The sequence below is a fragment of the Nerophis ophidion genome, linkage group LG05 (assembly GCF_033978795.1).
Source record: "Nerophis ophidion isolate RoL-2023_Sa linkage group LG05, RoL_Noph_v1.0, whole genome shotgun sequence".
In the NCBI taxonomy this organism is placed as follows: domain Eukaryota; kingdom Metazoa; phylum Chordata; class Actinopteri; order Syngnathiformes; family Syngnathidae; genus Nerophis; species Nerophis ophidion.
The window spans coordinates 48,297,278-48,318,979 of NC_084615.1; the positions used below are offsets into that span (position 1 = coordinate 48,297,278).

General features: G+C 36.6%; 2 protein-coding genes across 5 annotated transcripts in view; both read right to left on the reverse strand.

Moving 5' to 3' along the window:
• coq8aa (coenzyme Q8A, genome duplicate a) overlaps nucleotides 1-9,137 on the reverse strand; it is a 39,576-nt gene extending 30,439 nt beyond the window's left edge. For 2 of the 3 annotated variants that reach the window (XM_061901211.1, XM_061901213.1), the window contains exon 1: nucleotides 8,828-9,137. The gene's annotated coding sequence lies outside the window, so the exon portion shown is untranslated. The remainder of the gene's footprint in view (nucleotides 1-8,827) is intronic. The other variant, XM_061901214.1, reaches the window with a different exon arrangement.
• Nucleotides 9,138-10,821: 1,684 nt separating this feature from the next.
• itpkb (inositol-trisphosphate 3-kinase B) overlaps nucleotides 10,822-21,702 on the reverse strand; it is a 32,166-nt gene continuing 21,285 nt past the window's right edge. For both annotated transcript variants that reach the window (XM_061901210.1, XM_061901209.1), the window contains exons 5-11: nucleotides 17,843-17,942; nucleotides 17,453-17,490; nucleotides 17,214-17,389; nucleotides 16,430-16,634; nucleotides 13,632-13,733; nucleotides 12,562-12,633; nucleotides 10,822-12,471 (exon numbers count right to left, since the gene is read on the reverse strand). In XM_061901210.1, the coding sequence (XP_061757194.1) occupies nucleotides 12,262-12,471; nucleotides 12,562-12,633; nucleotides 13,632-13,733; nucleotides 16,430-16,634; nucleotides 17,214-17,389; nucleotides 17,453-17,490; nucleotides 17,843-17,942 (903 nt within the window). In that variant the 3' untranslated portion in view covers nucleotides 10,822-12,261. The remainder of the gene's footprint in view (nucleotides 12,472-12,561; nucleotides 12,634-13,631; nucleotides 13,734-16,429; nucleotides 16,635-17,213; nucleotides 17,390-17,452; nucleotides 17,491-17,842; nucleotides 17,943-21,702) is intronic.

Here is a 21,702-nt window from a genome sequence, read left to right on the forward strand (position 1 = left end):
TTACTGACAATTAAAATCGGATTGGAAAACCCCAAATACATGCTGTAAATTATTATTACAGTACGTTACTACATAAAACTACCACCGTTGTTTGTACGGCGTGGCGCAGTGGTAGAGTGGCCGTGCGCAACCTGAGGGTCCATGGTTCAATCCCCACCTAGTACCAACCTCGTCACGTTTGTTGTGTCCTGAGCAAGACACTTCACCCTTGCTCCTGATGGGTGCTGGTTGGCGCTTTGCATGGCAGCTCCCTCCATCAGTGTGTTAATGTGTGTGTGAATAAGTGAATGTGGAAGTAGTGTCAAAGGGCTTTGAGTACCTTGAAGTTAGAAAAGCGCTATACAAGTACAACCCATTTTTCATTTATTTATTTACTACATTCTATTGTGTAGTTTTTCATACAATAATGCTTACTTAAAAGATTGCTTTATTTTTTCAAAAGGCAATGTTACAATTTTAAATGGTGATGTTTTGGTGGGCCAAGCATTCATTAAATGTATTTTAATTCATTTCAATGGGTGTTGAAGTTTCGCAATACATGTTTTTCGACTTACGCAAAACCAATTCAACTGCAACCGGTTATTAACGCCCCCTATTTCTGAGCAGTAACACAGGCATTGAATGTGTGTGCTTATTGAAAACATCACTCCTAAATGTCTGACAACACCCATGAGGAAGTTTTGTTGCTAAATGTAAACCCACTTCCCATTTGTCACTTCCAGCGTTAAACAACAAGCCCCAAAAAAACAATGCAGGGTACAATAGCTGTGATGCAAACTTGGCACCCGTGCACAGCGATTGAGGATTAAATGTACTAATGTGTTAAGCAAACACACACTGCTAAACCTCAGCTGTCGCCTGAACTCTTGTGCAGCTCCTTTCAAACAAACACTGGTGAGTCACACTGTAAAATAGTTCTAACGCAGGGTCCGAAAGATGACCACATGCTTTTCTTGCAGCGATTGCAGCGCTTACCGCTCATCTGGAAATGCAAGACGGGAATTGTTCGTCTTACAGTCTGGATAAAAGTTGCTATCCTGACGCACTACAAACACCAAACAGCAGAGCAACACTGCAAAACCACAGCAACACATTCTAATGAAGATATTTCTCATACTACAACAGAGGTGTCATATTTAGGTTAAGTTAAGACACTAGCAAAGCTAATGAATGCACATGCTCAATGCTAACAGAAATAACAATGATAATTATTTGTATTTAACTACAGCAAATGATACATTAAGTATTCTATTAACTGCTGAGTCAGCAGGTGTGAGGTCAACAAAAGCAAATAACCATTCGGGTATCTACTTAAGTCAAAAAAAACCAGCTGTCAGCTAATTGGTTATCAGCTATGATTAAGGCTGGGTATCCACACTGGGTTCACGATACCATACTTCAGTCAAGATATAATACAGTATAACGATATCCTACATAGTTCAATTATACATTTAAAACGCAGCTTAAAATACAATATATATATATATATATATATATATATATACAAACACAATTTCCATATGAGTTGGGAAAGTGTGTTAGATGTAAATATAAACGGAATACAATGATTTGCAAATCATTTTCAACACATATTCAGTTGGATATGCTACAAAGACAACATATTTGATGTTCAAACTGATAAACATTTTTTTTTAGCAAATAATCATTAACTTTAGAATTTGATGCCAGCAACATACATGTGACAAAGAAGTTGGGAAAGGTGGAAATAAATACTGATTAAGTTGAGGAATGCTCATCAAACACTTATTTGGAAGATCCCACAGGTGTGCAGGCTAATTGGGAACAGGTGGGTGCCATGATTGGGTGTAAAATCAGCTTCCATGAAATGCTAATTAATTCACAAACAAAGATGGGGCGAGGGTCACCAATTTGTAAGCAAATTGTCGAACAGTTTTAGAACAACATTTCTCAACGAGCTATTGCAAGGAATTTGGGGATTTTACCATCTACGGTCCGTAAAATAATCAAAGGTTCAGAGAATCTGGAGAAATCACTGCACGAAAGCTATGATATTACGGACTTTTGATCCCTCAGGCGGTACTGCATAAAAAACCAAAATCAGTGTGTAAAGGATATTACCACATGGGCTCAGGAACACTTCATAAAACCACTGTCAGTAACTACAGTTGGTCGCTACATCTGTAAGTGAAAGTTAAAACTATACTATGCAAAGCGAAAGCCATTTATCAACAACACTCGGGAACGCCGCCGGCTTCACTGGTCCCGAGCTCATCTAAGATGGACTGATGCAAAGTGGAAAAGTGTTCTGTGGTCTGACGAGTCCACATTTCAAATTATATTTGGAAACTGTGGACGCGGTGTCCTACAGAACAAAGAGGAAAATAACCATCCAGATTGTTATAGGCGCAAAGTTCAAAAGCCAGCATCTGTGATGGTATGGGGGTGTATTAGTGTCGAAGGCATGGGTAACTTACACATCTGTGAAGGCACCATTAATGCTGAATGGTCCACACAGGTTTTGGAGCAACATATGTTGTCATCCAAGCAACGTTATAATGGACGCCCCTGCTTATTTCAGCAAAACAATGCCAAGCGATGTGTTACAACAGTGTGGCTTCGTGGTATAAGAGTTTGGGTACTTTCCTGGCCCGCCTGCAGTCCAGAAATGTGTGGCGCATTATGAAGCGTAAAATATGACAGCGGAGACCCCGGACTGTTGAACAACTTAAGCTGTACATCAAGCTAGAATGGTAAATAATTCCACTTTCAAAGCTTCAACAATTAGTTTACTCAGTTCCCAAGCATTTATTGAGTGTTGTTAGAAGAAAATGTGATGTAACACAGTGGTGAACATGCCCTTTCCCAACTATTTTGGTACATGTTGCAGCCATGAAATTATAAGTTAATTATTATTTGCAAAAAAAAAATAAAGTTTATGAGTTTGAACATCAATTATCTTGTCTTTGTAGTGCATTCAACTGAATATGGGTTGAAAAGGATTTGCAAATCATTGTATTCCGTTTGTATTTACATCTAACACAATTTCCCAACTCATATGGAAACGGGGTTTGTATATATATATATATATATATACACACACACACACACACACACGTATGTGTATATATATATATATATATACATATATATATATATATATATATATATATATATATATATATATATCAGTGCTTCTTAACCTTATTGAGGTACCGAACCCCACCAGTTTTATATGCGCATTCACCGAACCCTTTAGTGAAAAATACAATTTAAATGTTTTTTTTTAATTCAAGACAGAGTTACCGTATTTTTCGTACTACAAGTCGAGGTTTTTTTCATAGTTTGGCCGTGGGTGCGACTTATACTCCGGAGCGACGACTAGTCCGAAAAATACGGTATATGTTTTTGGTAACATGGGGAACATATTCTAAGTAACAAAGACTTGGACCCCAGGGGAACATATTCTAAGTAGGGCTGCAACTTACAACTAATTTGATAATCGATTAATCTGTTGATTATTACTTAGATTAATCAATTAATATTGATTAGTATTTTATTGAAAAACCGCATACTGGCACCATACTTATTTTGATTATTGTTTCTCAGCTGTTTGTAAATGTTGCAGTTTATAAATAAAGGTGTATTTAAAAAAATATTTTTTTTTTCTTTTAAATAAATAAAAAAGTAGCCTCTGCGCATGCGCATAGCATAGATCCAACAAATCGATGACTAAATTAATCGCAAACTATTTTTATAATCGATTTTTATCGATTTAATCGATTAGTTGTTGCAGCCCTAATTCTAAGTAACAAAGACTTAATTTAGAGTTATTTGGTTAGGGTTAGAGGGTTATGGCCAGGGTTAGAGAGTTAGGGATATAATAAGGCCATGCCGAATAAGGCATTAATATGAACTTAATAATCACTAGTTAAGAGCCAATATGTTACTAATTTGCACGTTAATAAGCAACTAATTAATGGTGAATATGTTCTCCATACTAAAGTGTTACCATGTTTTTTTTACTGGTGCACAAAATGAACCGTGCATGAACATCACCTTGTTCAAAGACCAAAAACAACACAGTGCATAAACTCACAACAAATGACTTCTGCTGTTGCCGTATCCGTAATACGCCGATAGGGAGAAGTTTTTATTTACACGATGAGTCGTGTGTCTTGACCTCCACCGAACCCCTGGGCCCGACTCACCGAACCCTTAGGGTTCGATCGAACCAGGTTAAGAACCATTGAGATATATATATATATATATATATATATATATATATATATATATATATACATATACATATAAAAATTCAATAAATATAAAAAGTATTAAAAGGGCAGGCACCAATCTTATCAATACAAAGTAGGTCATGATCAACATGGATATAATATGTATGAATTACTAATCACTATTTAGGCTACTTCACTAAAGTGAAAAGTTATAACTATTGATATGTTTAAGTAAGTATTGTATAAATCACAAAACTTTATTGACAACAAGTTCAAAAGTCAAAGATACAAACATGGGCAGGAATCCACCCATCCATCCATTTCCTACCGCTTGTCTTTGGAATCAATCTTAACAATACAAAGTAGGTTATATAAGCAGGTAGTTTTCCTTTATGAATTATTCATCACTGTTTTGGCTGCGCTAAACATCATAACTATTGATATTTTCAAGTAAATATTAAATGATGCATACAACATTATTGACAACATTAGCATAGTTCACAATTCTATAAATATAAAAGTATTAAATGGGCAGACATCCATCCATCCATCCATCCATTTTCTACCGCTTATTCCTTTTTGGGGTCGCGGGGGGTGCTGGCGCCTATCTCAGCTACAATCGGGCGGAAGGCGGGGTACACCCTGACATCAATTTTATCAATACAAAGTAGGTCATGATCAACATGGATATTTCCTGTATGAATTGTTCATCACTATTTCGGCTACTTTATTACAGTAACAAGTTATGACTATTGATATGTTCAAGTAAATATTGCATGAATCACAAAACTTTATTGACAACAAGTTCAAAAGTCAAAGATACAAACATGGGCAGGTATGTAGCCATCCATCCATCCATCAATTTTCTACCGCTTGTCCCTGGAATCAATCTTAACAATACGAAGTAGGTAATATAAGCAGGTATTTTTCCTGTATGAATTATTCATCACTGTTTTGGCTACGCTAAACGTCATAACTATTGATATTTTCAAGTAAATATTGAATGAGCCATACAACATTATTGACAACAACATTAGCATAGTTCAACATTGAATAAATATAAAAGTATTAAAAGGGCAGGCATCAATCTTATCAATACAAAGTAGGTCATGATCAACATTGATATTTCCTGTATGAATTGTTCATCAGTATTTCGGCTACTTTACTACAGTAAAAAGTTATAACTATTGATATGTTTATGAATCACAAAACTTTATTGACAACAAGTTCAAAAGTTGAACATTCCATCCATCCATCTATTTTCTACCGCTTGTCCCTTTCGAGGTCGCGGGAGGTGGCTGGAGCCTATCTCAGCTGCATTTCGGGCAGAAGGCAGGCTACACCCTGGACAAGTCACCACCTCATCACAGGGCTAGTTCAAAATTAAAAGTATTAAAAGCGCAGACACCAATCATATCAATACAAAGTAGGTTATAATCAACATGGATATTATATGTATGAAATAATAATCACTATTTAGGCTACTTTACTACAGTAAAAAGTTATAACTATAGATATGTTTTAGTAAATATTCTATGACTCACACAACTTTATTGACATTAGCATAGTTCAAAATGTAATAAATATAAAAGTATTAAAAGAGCAGACATCAATCTCATCAATACAAAGTAGGTCATGATCAACAAGGACATATGTATGAATTATTTAACACTATTTAAGCTACTTTACTAGAGTAAAAAGTTATAACTATTTATATATTTAAGTAAAAATTGTATGAATCACAAAACTTTATTTACAACAACATTAGAATACAGTAGTTCAAAATTCAATAAATATAAAAGTATTAAAAGGGCAGACATCAATCTTATCAATACAAAGTAGGTCATGATCAACATGGATATAATATGCATGAATTATTTATCACTATTTAGGCTACTTTACTACAGTAAAAAGTTATAACTATTTATATATTTAAGTAAAATGTGTATGAATCACAAAACTTTGTTGACAACAAGTTCAAAAGTCAAATATACAAACATCGGCAGAAATCCATCCATCCATCCATTTACGACCGCTTGTCCATTGAATCAATTTTAACAATACAAAGTAGGTAATATAAGCAGTTATTTTTCATGTATGAATTATTCATCACTGTTTTGGCTGGGCTAAACATCATAACTATAGATATTTTCAAGTAAATATTGAATGATTCGTACAACTTTATTGACAACAACATTAGCATAGTTCAAAATTCCATCCATCCATTTATTTTCTACCGCTTGTCCCTTTCGAGGTCGCGGGGGGTCGCTGGAGCCTATCTCAGCTGCGTTTCGGGCAGAAAGCAGCGTACACCCTGGACAAGTCACTCCCTCCTCACAGTGCTAGTTCAAAATTAAATGTATTAAAAGCGCAGACACCAATCTTATCAATACTAAGTAGGTCATAATCAACATGGATATATGTATGAATTAATAATCACTATTTAGGCTACTTTAATTCGGTAAAAAGTTATAACTATCGATATGTTTTAGTAAATATTGTATGAATCACACAACTTTATTGACAACATAGCGGCATAGCTCGGTTGGTTGAGGGTTGCAGGTTCGATTCCCGCTTCCGCCATCCTAGCCACTGCCGTTGTGTCCTTGGGCAAGACACTTTACCCACCTGCTCCCAGTGCCACCCACACTGGTTTAAATGTAACTTGGATATTGGGTTTCACTATGTAAAGCGCTTTGAGTCACTGGAGAAAACATCACAACATTAGCATAGTTCAAAATTCAATAAATATAAAAGTATTAAAAGGGCAGACATCAATCTTATCAATACAAAGTAGGTCATGATCAACAAGGACATATGTATGAATTATTTCGGCTACTTTACTACATTAAAAAGTTATAACTATTGATATGTTTAAGTAAATATTGTATGAATCACAAAACTTTATTGACAACAAGTTCAAAAGTCAAAGATACAAACATGGGCAGGTAGCCATCCAGCTTGTCCCTGGAATCAATCTTAACAATACAAAGTAGGTAATATAAGCAGGTATTTTTCATGTATGAATTATTCATCACTGTTTTGGCTGCGCTAAACGTCATAACTATTGATATTTTCAAGTAAATATTGAATGATTCGTACAACATTATTGACAACATTAGCATAGTTCAAAATTCCATCCATCCATCCATTTATTTTCTACCGCTTGTCCCTTTCGAGGCCGTGGGGGGGTCGCTGGTGCCTATCTCAGCGGCATTTCAGGCAGAAGGCAGGATACACCCTGGACAAGTCACCACCTCATCACAGGGCTAGTATAAAATTAAAAGTCGTGTGTCTTGACCTCCACCGAACCCCTGGGCCCGACTCACCGAACCCTTAGGGTTCGATCGAACCAGGTTAAGAACCATTGAGATATATATATATATATATATATATATATATATATATATATATATATAATATATACATATACATATAAAAATTCAATAAATATAAAAAGTATTAAAAGCGCAGACACCAATCTTATCAATACAAAGTAGGTCATAATAAACATGGATATTATATGTATGAATTAATAATCACTATTTAGGCTACTTTAATACAGTAAAAAGTTATAACTATTGATATGTTTAAGTAAATATTGTATGAATCAACAAAGCTTTATTGACAACAACATTAGCATAGTTCAAAATTCAATAAATATAAAAGTATTAAAAGGGCAGACATCAATCTTATCAATACAAAGTGGGTCATGATCAACATGGATATAATATGTATGAATTATTTATCACTATTTAGGCTACTTTACTACATTAAGAAGTTATAACTATTGATATGTTTAAGTAAATATTGTATGAATCACAAAACTTTATTGATAACAACATTAGCATAGTTCAAAATTCAATAAATATAAAAGTATTAAAAGGGCAGACATCATTCTTATCAATACAAAGTAGGTCATGATCAACATGGATATAATATGTATGAAATATTTATCACTATTTAGGCTACTTTACTACAGTAAAAAGTTACAACTATTTATATATTTAAGAAAAAATTGTATGAATCAAAAAACTTTATTGACAACAAGTTCAAGAGTCAAATATACAAACAGAGGCAGGAATCCATCCATCCATCCATTTACTACCACTTGTCCCTGGAATCAATCTTAACAATACAAAATAGGTAATATAAGCAGGTATTTTTCCGGTATGAATTTTTAATCACTATTTAGGTTACTCTACTACAGTAAAAAAAAAAAAAACTATTTTGAATCACACAACTTTCTTGTCAACAACATATGTTTACACTTCCAACCATATTTGATCACCGTGTATCATTTTATGCAAACAATCGGTACACTTACAATACCTACATCATGGTTATAAACGTAATAATTGGATGAAATGAAGCACAAAAGTCATGATTGAAAACACGCCGCGCCACGTTGTTGCACTGCCTTGCTAGCTAACCGTGGCGGAATAGCACAGGTTGAAGTCCATGCATGCAAAAGTGCGTATTTGGCATGAGATAATGACCACGCAATAATTAACAGTTTCGTCTGTTGTTTACAGGCAGAGGTCAATCGGAGGGTAATGGCCTTGTGTCAAAATCAGATAATGCGTGATAATCTGAGTTGAGGCACTCACCAACTGCTGCGTGGGGTTAGTTTCTCCAAAGACGACTCAAGCAAATCTTAGCAGAGTTTCATGTTTGAATACACAAAACCTGCAGTTTGTCCTCTGGCGACTGTCTTCAACACGTCCAGTGTGTCTACAACCCATGAACTCACGATTTACTCGACACAACTCGCTCGCTCCAAAAGCACGTTCACGGACACGCACGCCACCCTCCGGTCTGGACGGACACTCGGTAAGAATCAGCGTGATCTCATTTGACCCACTTAAAGAGCAAAGCGATGTTTCTTGCCCGCTGTGCTCTTCTGTTTACTAAATTACTATTGCGCGGATCCTTTCTGCCCCGCCCCTGCTCGGCTTCCATTCGCTGCTGGCAGGAGGCGAGGCCAAATGCTGCTTTCGATTGGTCCACCCAGGAAGCAATCAGGAAGTAACGTGTTTATTGGAGTCGAGGCACATGTAGAAAACGTGGGGGGAAAATGTAAAATAAAAAAAATAAAAATAAAAAAGAATAAAAAAAACATATATATATATATATATATATATATACATACACACAATTTGAATACTTTGAATAATTTATTTTTCAGAACGTGACATGGTACATTTATTTTGGGATAAGATAAGAGGTTGGAACCAAAGGTATAAATATGTCCCCATTAAGGATGGTAGATGGTAGGCCTATTTCTTACAGACAGCAATGATTATTAAAATTATTCTAATGCTAGGAAATGTTTTCATTAAAAAAGTAGATTTTTTTTAAAAGTGAAAACCGTAGTGCTTTTCAATCAATCAATAAATCAATGATTATTTATATAGCCCTAAATCACAAGTGTCTCAAAGGGCTGCACAAACCACAACACAAACCACAACGACATCCTCTGTAGAGCCCACATAAGGGCAAGGACAACTCAGACCCAGTGACAATGATGACTATGAGAAACCTTGGAGAGGACCGCATATGTGGGCAACCCCGCCCCCTCTCTAGGGGAACCGAAAGCAATGGATGAGCGGGTCTAACATGATACTGTGAAAGTTCAATCCATAGTGGATTGTCTTTAATATTTTTACCTCTGTTTTCTTGAACAACTTTTGTTTGTACTGTAACGACCTGATGAGGTTGACGTTGCATGTGTTCTGGAGTGAGTTAATATTTTTTACCTCTGTTTTCTTTAACAACTTTTGTTTGTAGTGTAACGACCTGATGATGACGTTGCATGTGTTCTGGAGTGACTGATATTCAGAATTCCCATTATTTTGAACGTACCACGCCCGTAAGGTGATTGGCGGAGAGGGAGGAAAAGTTCGTTGTTGCGAAAACGAGGAATGAGGAAAGACGTGCATGTGGAAGGAACAAGATAAGTTGAGCTGTGTTAGTCTAGGTTGCTCAATAAAAGTTTAAAAAGAGTGTCAGCCTTTGTGTGCACTTCTTCTGGACGCTAGAGTACTGTATATGGATTGTATTTGATTTATTTTTATATTTAAAAAAAATTAAACCTGTTGTTGATTGATTTGAATTGAAAGTACCTAATATTGTTGGTGTATTATTTTGTTCAATATAATAAATTCAAAATACCCTGATACGTGCCGAGACATTTTCACACCAAATCGCCCCATTGAAATAAAAATAAAACATAAGGACTGAACATTGTTATCTTCAACTGGCAAGAAAAGACAAATAATGCATTGAAGCAGTGTTTGGTAAATTATTATTCATTGCTATATAAACTTCAAAATCAGTTTTTGTGTCGCATTTAACAAAAAAAAAAAGATCAGTATGTATTCGTCCAAGTTCCACTCAAAACACCAACGTTGTTTCATAAATATGAGGTTGTACATGGTTAAAAGAACTATGCATACAATATTTGTACTTTTCAGGTATTTTAACTATAAATTAAATAATAGACCCAAAAAATTTTATAAATAGAACACATTTTTGCAAGAGATAGATTCCATGAGATTTAAATGGAAAAAATAGGTAAAATGCAAGAAATCACACATACACGTGTTTTCACCATTCTTTTAAGAAACCATCCAAATAATAAATATTCAAACCAGCAAATATAATACATGCTAAAAAAATGTTTAAGTGCACATTCGGGGACATATGTCAACGATTTGGTATCACAGCAATATTTAAAGACGTGTTTTCTCCATTGTAGCTTAAATAGTAGTAACTGTAATGTAACAGAATCCACTTGGTTTACGACTGGAATTGGTTAAATAACTCAAAAGCAAAGCTAGTCAACTACCTGCACATGTCGGGTTACAATGTTTTTAGTGTGTAAAAACTAAACCGAATCTTTGAAAGAAGGCACTGCATGGATCACTGAACGTCCAGGCCACTGCAAACATGTATTTACAATCTACTATGTGTGGCACAACCAACCGGAAACATATTTTTGCTGGGATTGACCCTTCAAAATAAAAACAATATTTTTTTGTCCAACAAAAACAAGTGTGTCTCTCCAGCTGTTACATTATAGTCCTAGCTATTGAACAGGAAGACTGCACAGTAAGGCACAGATTACACAATACCACTTGAAAAAAAGACACATTTGTAGCATCCATCAATTCACCAAATAAGTGTGAGCATGGTGTGGTTTTCTGTCATATATCATCAGATTCCAAATGAGATAAGGTGGTGGCACACACTTCACTTTCAGCTCAAACCAAATATGTCATAAATAGTGAGGCACAAATTCAAGAACAACCTATACGACCCGAATAAGCATGCACTTATTTAAAATCTAAAATAAAACACTATAAGCCATAATTTACAAATGAGGTTAAGACATTTTAAATAAAGTAAGGGTTCAGCAGGACTTGGAGTGCACTAAAATCATGTTCACTGAAAAAATATACAATAAAAACCATAATCTACCTACTGTACAGCGTTTGAACAAATCCAAGGAGCAAAGTAACACAACAGGTAAGAGTTTGTGTAAATTTAGCTGTCATTTGAAAATTTCCCTCCACTAAAGTTAGAAAGTAAAACATACTTAACGCATCTGAAGTGCAGGCAAGTTTCTGAAATTAAGATAATTTTGTTTTGCAAATCTTACATCTACTTAGAAATAGCTGGAAATGTTTTAAATAATATTTTTTTCAGGCCTGAATGGTTAGTTTTGAACATTGGAGGTTATTATTCGTTATGTTATATGGAAATATACCAGTTTGCATAAGTTGTATGTGGTTTCTTTCAAATAACGAAACAATAAGTTTGTCTTTTCTCAGACTTCCACCAGGGGTCGCTAAAGTCTAACTTGTATTCACATTAAAGGTGTGAATTTGTTGCAAGTTGACTGAATTTCTTGCTATGTTCCACAAGACAGACATTAGAAAGCTTGAGTGTTTTTCTGCAAACCTGCAATGTCTTTCCCAAGCGTTTAAGGCAATAATGTGTACGTCTGAACCTTTCTGCTGGGTTTACATAAAAATAAAACTCAAGTTTCAGTGTTGGACACACAACAAATGATGTCCACCAAATTATCCAGTCCAAAAAGGTAACCGTCCTCCCTGTTTCCTTCTTGCCAGGATGTATGGTGGTTTAGCTCCTCTCCCTCTGATAGAGCAGTGGTCTTCCCAAAGTCGATCATCCACACTTTGGCTCTCCCTTTGCTGTCGTGAACGAACAACAAGGAGCTGCCAATAACCTGCACGCAAAATATTACAGATGGTTAGATCCTCAAATGCCCTTCTTTTGCCCGCGGGTCAAAGGTCAGCATCATTTTGGAAAACATTACCTCATGAGTTTTGAAGAACGGTGACATCTCCAGAATGGCCCTGATTTCCTTTAGCCTGGCTATGTAACAATTCTACACGCACACACGCGCACACACACACACACACGCGCACACACACACACACACACACACACACACACACACACACACACGCTTAAGCATCTAGTTAACCCAGTTCTGACACTAAGCTGGGTAACGTGTCAGTCATATTGTTCGCGCATAATGCTTTCAGGTTATAAGTATGTGTTTTCTTGTGTAACAGGCTAGACCAGTGGTTCTCAAATGGGGGTACGTGTACCCCTGGGGGTACTTGAAGGTATGCCAAGGGGTATGTAAGATTTTTTTTAAATATTCTAAAAATAGCAACAATTCAGAAATCCTTTATAAATATATTTATTGAATAATACTTCAACAAAATATGAATGTAAGTTCATCAACTGTGAAAAGAAGTGCAACAATGCAATATTCAATGTTGACAGCTAGAATTTGGACATGTTCCATAAATATTGATGTTAAAGATTTCCTTTTTTGTGACGAAATGTTTAGAATGAAGTTCATGAATCCAGATGGATCTCTATTACGATCCCCAAAGAGGGCACTTTAAGTTGATGATTACTTTTATGTGTAAAAATCTTTATTTATAATTAAATAACTTGTTTATTTTTCAACACATTTTTAGTTATTGTTATATATTTTTTTCCAAATAGTTCAAGAAAGACCACTACTAATGAGCAATATTTTGCACTATTATACAATTTAATAAATCAAAAACTGATGACATAGTGCTGTATTTTACTTCTTTATCTCTTTTTTTCAACCAAAAATGCTTTGCTCTGATTAGGGGGTACTTGAATTAAAAAAATGGTCACAGGGGGTACATCATTGAAAAAAGGTTGAGAACCACTGATCTAGACAATGTCATTTTTATATTACTATTATTTGTGCGCGTGTGTTTAGAGGAAGAAGAAAACTCCACAAACAATAGCGAGGCTGCAGTTGCACACGCACTTTGAGGACTAAAGCTTAGTAGGATTGTGCTTTTTGTGGACAATCCTGAAGAGAACACTTACTAGTATGTCGTTGTTGCCTTTGACAAAGTCACGGAACGCCGCCATCACTTGCTCGCGTGTTTTTGTCCTCTTAAAGTCTCTGTTCACAGTCCCGTCTTCTTTCTGCAGAGCACAGAGGGACAACACACCTGCATCACAAGTGCACAACTGACTACATTACAACACTTATCTTTTTAAACTTTACACATAAGCATTAGGAAGACAAAAGTGTGTTTAAAAGTGCTTTTAGTAAGCCTTACTAGGAACAGTTTGGTGTATGCATGAGTCTCTGGTATTAAAGCTAAAGAGCTTTGTTTGTGTGCTTGATCCACTTTTGACATACACACGCAATTGTGCACTTGTCCAATGTAATGGATGTCATATATCACATACAACAACGCAACATTAAGTAGTGGGACAGGAGGACAATATGCAAGCAACACTAAGGATTGTGACATTATAGCAAGCTATCACGGTATAAAACATTACGATAAGAATATCGACACATCTCGTCGTGTATTGTTTTTGCCACTATAATGTTCTTTTATTGAGAGACGGGATCAAAAGATGCCTTGGCTTACTCAGGTAGTAAAAAGCCCACAGGACTACAATGTAAAGAAGCTTTTACATTTTCTTACACACACTACAGCATGAGAACTATGTGGCTAAATCCTTGACTATACTGGAGACACATTCTCTTAAAGAGACATCAACATGCTTTATTATTGCCCAGGTCAAATACTGTCATACTTTTAACTAATCAGTATCTGCTGTGTGTAGACCGGTTAAACCCTTGTATGCTGCAAACTAGGAAATTTATTATTTGTGTACGGTATATTTTCACCCCTTTCGCAATATCGCCACATGGACATGATATCGTGAGCCACACCGTGCATCTGGAAAGTATTCACAGCGTTTACTTTTATCCGACATTTTGTTATATTACAGTTCTATTCCAAAATGGAATACGTTCACTTTTGTCCTCAAAATTCAACACACAATTACCCATAATTACAATGTGAAAATGTTAGTTATTGATTTAAAAAACTAAGATAAAAAAAACTAAGAAATCACATGTATATAAGTATTTACAGCCTTTGCTCTATACCGTATTTCCTCGGACTGTAACGCGCACTTAAAATCGTTTCGTTTTCTCAAAAACTGAGAAAACGAAACCTGTGCGCATTGTGTATTAATTATTTCTGGTTTTGCTGACCTCGTAATGATAAGTGTGACCAGTAGATGGCAGCCACACAGGTTGAAGCCTGTTCAATAAATGACTGTAGCAAGCGGTCTAATACCAAAACTTTGATGTTTCATTGAGAATATAGAACATTACGCACAATGCTCAAAAATGCGTATTTTAGGAAAAATGTGTATTTTAGGGAAACACTTGGAGAAAACACATTTTTCTGTCTGCCATAACCTTCATTATTTTTTTCTAATATACATAAACATTTACATTGCACTTTTAACATGTGTTAACATTTTCTCCTTGCTGTTGGCTGCCACACAGATCAGAGCACCCGCATGCCATTACTCTCATGTGTTCTCTATTTTGGCGGCAAACTTTATCCGCATATTTGAAATTCTAGGAAATACCATGGCGTCTAAATTTAATAAATTTCTGTTAGTTACACTCATTAAATGATTAATCAAAGCGACATAATATAAATCTTTTTTCTAATCGAATCAATTGATTAATTGTTGAAGCCCTACCTGAAACTCCTTGGCCTACTAGCATATCTATGTTAGCTACATGCTTATATTTCACTCCCATTTTAAAAGCAACATCATGCTAGGTTTCTTTATAGGCTAAAGAAAAACAACATCGTCAAACTTACAGCTCACACGTTTGTAGCTGACAGACATGTAGCTGACTGACACATAGTTGGCTTTAGTTTAAAATGTGTAGTGGAAACCTTTTTGTTTTTATACAAAATGATACATGAAAAGACGATGTAGGCTCATCCAACAAAAGTCACTGGTTAAATCAAATAATTTTTACAAAAATACTTCAAAAGCGAGCAATTAAGTGGTTCTTGTCAAAAATGTAAGGGAGATTATAGATTTTTTTAGGGACACATATTTATACTAATACATTTCTAACACTTATACTCCAACTCTTTATGTACTTCTGAGGCGAAGAAGAGGACGGACTCTCAAGATGACAAACAATGGCGAAAACAAAGTGTCATAAGAGGAATAAATGGGTTCATTTTAGCAGGGATTAGCAGGCGTCAGTTGCAGCACTGGTAAGACACTAGTGGATGAGCAGCACAACCAGAAACCCAAAGACTCACATTTAGTGTTCCGCTGGCTGCCAAGCAACAAGATACTATTTGGAGAGACAACACTTTTTTTTACCCTTCATGGTTCAAGTCTGGGAACAACTCTCACACACACACACACACACACACACACACACACACACACACACACACACACACAAACACACGCGCACACACACACACACACACACACACACACACACACACACACACAACTTCTTGGGATAACCCTCAGTGTCATGGCAACAGAGCACCGGGAGGCCATGAATGTCCTTGTATAGTCACGTCTGTGTGTCTATGTGCATGTGTGAGTGTGAAAGTATAGTGTCATGGCCAGATGCTAAAGGCCTACAGAGCTGCCACCGACAGGCCTCAGTCATGACAAAGACAAGCTGACGTACACTTGTTTTTCTGTAGAAAAACAGGAAGTTAGATCATACCCTAAAGGACATCAACGCCCACATGTGCGTACAAACACAATGCTTAAAGGAAGGATACACACATCCTTTTTCTGTGTGTCCTAGCTACCTTGACTCCTTCTATCCTGAAGCCCAAAGTCGCGGTGGAGCTGATGGTCTCCCTCCACTGCATGTATCTGGGCTTGGTGACCACCTTCTGCTCTTTTTCCTCTGACGTCGGCGCCTCAGGGTCCACCTCGATCATCTTCTGGTACATGTCTGGTCTCGGGGTGGGCTTCTTACGGGCCTTGGTCAACTCTTCCTCCAGATATGTCCTAGAGGATGCGGGGGAAAGAGTGTGAACATTTCATCATAGCTTCTTAACCCCATGATGTGAATCACTTTTCAGGAAGTGTTCATTTATGTAATGGAACTGAATTTTCCAAAGATCTAAACTACTTCATGATCAAATGTTATAGGATTTCACAAAGGAACAAAAACATCCATCCATCCATTTTCTACCGCTTATTCCCTTTCGGGGTCGCGGGGGGCGCTGGCGCCTATCTCAGCTACAATCGGGCGGAAGGCAGGGTACACCCTGGACAAGTCGCCACCTCATCGCAGAGAACAAAAACATTCAATCTATATTTTATTTATTATGAGCAGTATAAAACTTGAAGGAAGTTAGTTTGTAAGTTAATTTCAAGGTTTATCAAAAACTGAAGAAAATAAACGTTCTTGGATGTAAGTTATTTAAATATTGAGATATCACAGCATGGCATGAACGCCCACACAAATAATCATGAAGGACACTTGCTATCCTCTCTCATTTTGACATGTCCTCCTTTAACTAATCAGTGGACTTGTGCGTCTTGCTCTGCCCTTTTAGGTACACTGGCTTGTATTCGTCTCACCTAACTCCCATCTTGCAGTCCATCACGCATGGGTAATCAAATTCAGCTAGCAGGTCCTCCATCTGGTTGTACTTTTGTCCGTCCTTCTCGATGTCTCCATGGTAACCGGGGACATAGGGGCAAAGCACGTCCTTCATCAGCATGGACAGACAGCGCTGCTCGCATTCACAGTGTTTCTACAAAATAAATGATTTAGACTTTACACGACAACAAGACAAAAAAGGCGAAGGTTTGCTTACTTTTAATATGCGTCCATTTGCTCCAGCCTTGAAGCTCCCTGTGAAGAGACACGCTGCGTTAGCATTGGGGACAGTCCGTTCAGGTCGAGATGATCCAAATAGACGCTTGTGACATGCGGCGCTCGCCTTCTGCTGCTTCCTTTTAGGGGCCTGACGCGTAGGACCAGTGGTGGGGAACCACCATTAACATGGTCTGCTGTCAAACGCCATAAAAGGCCCATTTCCAACCTCCGTTTGACCCCCCGAAACTTAATTAGTGTTGTTGATCACAACGCACTAAGTGGTCTTTATGTCCACTCATGTGTACATAACAAAATACATTTTTTATAACATTATATTATATATTATTAACACAATATTATAGCTAGGCGTCTGTGTGAGACGTCATACCTGCATGTCCTGCCAGTTGTATCCAGGGATACTTCTTTTTGAAGGACATAACAAACGGAGACCAGTGAACCATGTTCTTGATCTTTTTCCATGACTTGTGCTGCAAAAAAAACACAAAGACACCAACACCATCATTAGTCAGTCAATTTGATTTCAACATCAAGCTAGCAGAGAAGAAACAATAAAAAGGACATGGTGATTTTATACTCCATAATATAATTGTTACATACTTGTTTTCACAGTTTGTATTTTTCTCACTTTGAAGGTTTTTATTGCTACTTTTAAAAAATATATATATATTACAGTAAACCCTTGTTTATCACTGTTAATCGGTCCAAGGCCTGATTGTGGTAAATTGATTTCTGCAAAGTAGGCATGATTAATCAAAAAGTGAATATTATCATAGCTAGAGCATAAAAAACAGTTTAGGATCTTCTTAATACTTTTTAACATGAAGATAGCCCCCCAGACATGAAAAAACACCCACATAGTGACGTTTACACTCCGTAAATCCAATGTAGTAATGTTGTGTAAGGCTGAGCCATTTAGTAGTCATGATACTGAACAAGGCATTTGGTTTAAAATGTGTCATTCAAACCAAATAATTAAAGTGTGATGTTGAATGGGATGATTGTGCTTTTGAATTGTCTCTAGAAATGTTATATTTAGCACTTCATTTAAATGGCATTTTTTTATTTTATGGATGTAGGTAACAATTTTTCGGCAATTGGCATATTTAGCACCTAGCACTGTTCACCAAATTGGCCCTAGTGTGTGAATGCTGCACCCTGCCTTCCGCCGGGGTGAAATTTGGATAGGCTCCAGCCTGAGAAAGACAAGCGGTAGAACATGGATGGGTATTTAGCAATTAATCAAAAAAAAAAACTCCTGATGGCAATATTTTACTATACATTTATGGTTCAGTTATCTTGTTACTATTTTTATTAACTATCGCTATTTAAAACATAGATTTGATCAAATTTGAGAAAAATTGTACTAAAATTTTTACATTTGCACACTCACTTTTAAACGGTTAATTTCTAATACACCCTAACATTGCATAGTTTGTATTGTCAGGATAATAATTATATTGTCCAAGACAAATGTCTTACAAGACAGTTAATGCTGATTTTCATGATTTTTGATGATGTGTGCTTCCGATATAAAATATTCCAGGAGAGTACTGTACATTATGGGTATTCAAAGAGTGCAATAGTGGACGTCCAAAGAAACAACGTTTAATCTTACGCTAATGCACGCACATACACAGGGTGGCCCTAACCACAAGGGAGTTTCTTCCATCTGTCTGCCGGCCATCTTCTCCCACACCCTGCATTTCCTTTGACTCCAGAACATGTTGACCTGGCTCTAGGGGGTTTTCCTTTGTTGGTGTCCTTTGGCAACCCACAAAAACACTTACTATCCCCAAGGGCTTTCCTCTTGGAGACTGGTGAAACACATTCTCTCAGCACATTGCTGTCCGACCAAATCTTTACACAAGGGGATTTAGGGCGCTGCCTCTACATTAGGAAGAGGACGAGGGTAGAGAGGACACGAGGACCAAAAAAGGAGATGAATGACGTCATCCAACGTGGACCTGATGAAAATATATTGGACGATAACATGACTATCTATGGTTGTGCACTCATGTCAGTCTTAATGGCTCTCACTGTGTTAAGCAGCAAGGAGTCACATGAGGGGTTCAGTCACACAACTGAAAGACAGAGAAGAACCCCTGTGATACAGAATAGCATGGTTTATCAGCATGAGTCTTGTCTAAGACAGAATCATTACTGTAGAGGCTTTATATTAAAATAATGGTGTTCCAACACTAATACAGTGGTACTTCAACTAAATAGTGCCCCAACTCTCAGCTTATTGCTATGCTTTAAGTTATAGGTAAACATTTGAGTTACAAGCATCCATTAGTTGTCATAGAGTAGACCTGGGCAAAATACGGCTACATACAACCCATTAAGGATTTCAATCCTGCCCGCCGGACGTTTCCAAATAATGTTTTTAGACCTTTTACAAAGAAAATGTAGCTGCCATTATCATGTGCAGTGTGTTTTTCAAATTACCAAAAGTCTTGAAAAATAGAAAGTATTTATATGGTTGGAATGTGTGCTTTTGAATGATATACGGATTATAACAGTAATCTACATCACAGCAGCTCCAGGCAGATGAGGCACCAAGCAGTGTGAGCGGGGTTTGATTACAAAGTAGCCAGCCAGAAACTCGGGTGTTGGGGACAGACGCAGAAGCATATATTCAAAACAAAGTTCTGTAGAAAAGTGAGATTTTATCAAATTGCATGTGTTTTTTTACCCTTTTGCATTCATATTTCACTGTGTTTGTTGCATTTCTGTTGCATTTTGCTTTATTGTAAAATATGTTGATCGAGGAGGTGGTCTGAGAAGTAAAACAGGGGCGACAATTATATGTTGTTATTACTAAGTGTTTTTATCGTTCATAGTTAATATTGTAAATCCCACATTTTTTCCATCATGGACATTGTGGGTGTGTTATTTAGTAAAAAAAACAAAAAACAAATTATATTCCATTTTTTGAAGTGGTCTGTCAGTTAGCATTCTATCAGACATTTTTGTGAGTTTTTGTATTATAAATAATTGCTTAGGTCTGGTATATATGGTAGTTAATGAAAATATATAAGATAATATCCTTAAGTTGAATAAGCTCTTAATTTGGAGCAACTGCATATCAACAACTATAGCGTGACACAAAAGATACATACATAAATATGATGAAGTTCTCCTCTCAATAGTGTCCGAATCATTGTCCACTGGGGGCGGCAGCTGACAAAACATAATTGAGAACCACCGCCTTGTATTTGATATATAACGTCTATTACGTTAGACAAGCACAAGTTAGAGTATAAGTAAATCAAGTATACAAGAGTGTGTCTTGGACACACACTCAGTCGGAGACAAACACAGTTCATTAGCATTGAAGCTACAGACGCACACAAACTTGGGCTTACAACAATTTTTAACTGTTAAGGGTAACATATTCCTAATACACCATTGTGGGACATTGTTGTCTCTTTGCAGAGATGGGGACAGTACCTAAAGTTGGACCACCGTAGTAACGAGGACGGTAACAAGAGACGCGATGACGCTCCATACAGAATAGAATAAAATAGAATAGAATAGAATAGAATAGAATAGACTACGACCACATCATTGTGTGATCCATGATCTTTAAGCTCAGGAACATTTTTGATTATATGAGCTCCTCTTGCCTCTTTTGAGCAAAAAAATCATCACTCAGAAGGCACTGACAAACAGGTGCGCGACCTGAGTGTAAGTGAAGGATGGAGGTCAACAATTGTTTATGATTTGATTGGCAAAACAGTCAACCAGCAATCTGGACATGCAAATATTCACTCAGGTCTGCCAACGTTGTGGAAAACATTGAGGTATGGAGCAGGATACATTTGGGAAGGCACTTCCCGTCAACAAATTTGGGAATCATGTATTATATTTTATCAATTATTTGTCATGTTCAGAATATTTCAATGAATTAATGTTCTCATCTCCAATTTTCATGCAGGTGTGGATGGATGTATGGGCCTGACTTGACATCATGGCGTTCTTTTTCAGACCGAAAACTACCGTATTTTTCGGAGTATAAGTCGCACCTGCCGAAAATGTATAATAAAGAAGGGAAAAACTGGAGTATAAGTCGCATTTTTGGGGGAAATTTATTTGATAAAACCCAACACCAAGAATATACATTTGAAAGGCAATTTAAAATAAATAAAGAATAGTGAACAACAGGCTGAATAAGTGTACGTTATATGACGCATAAATACCCAACTAAGAAGGTGCCTGGTATGT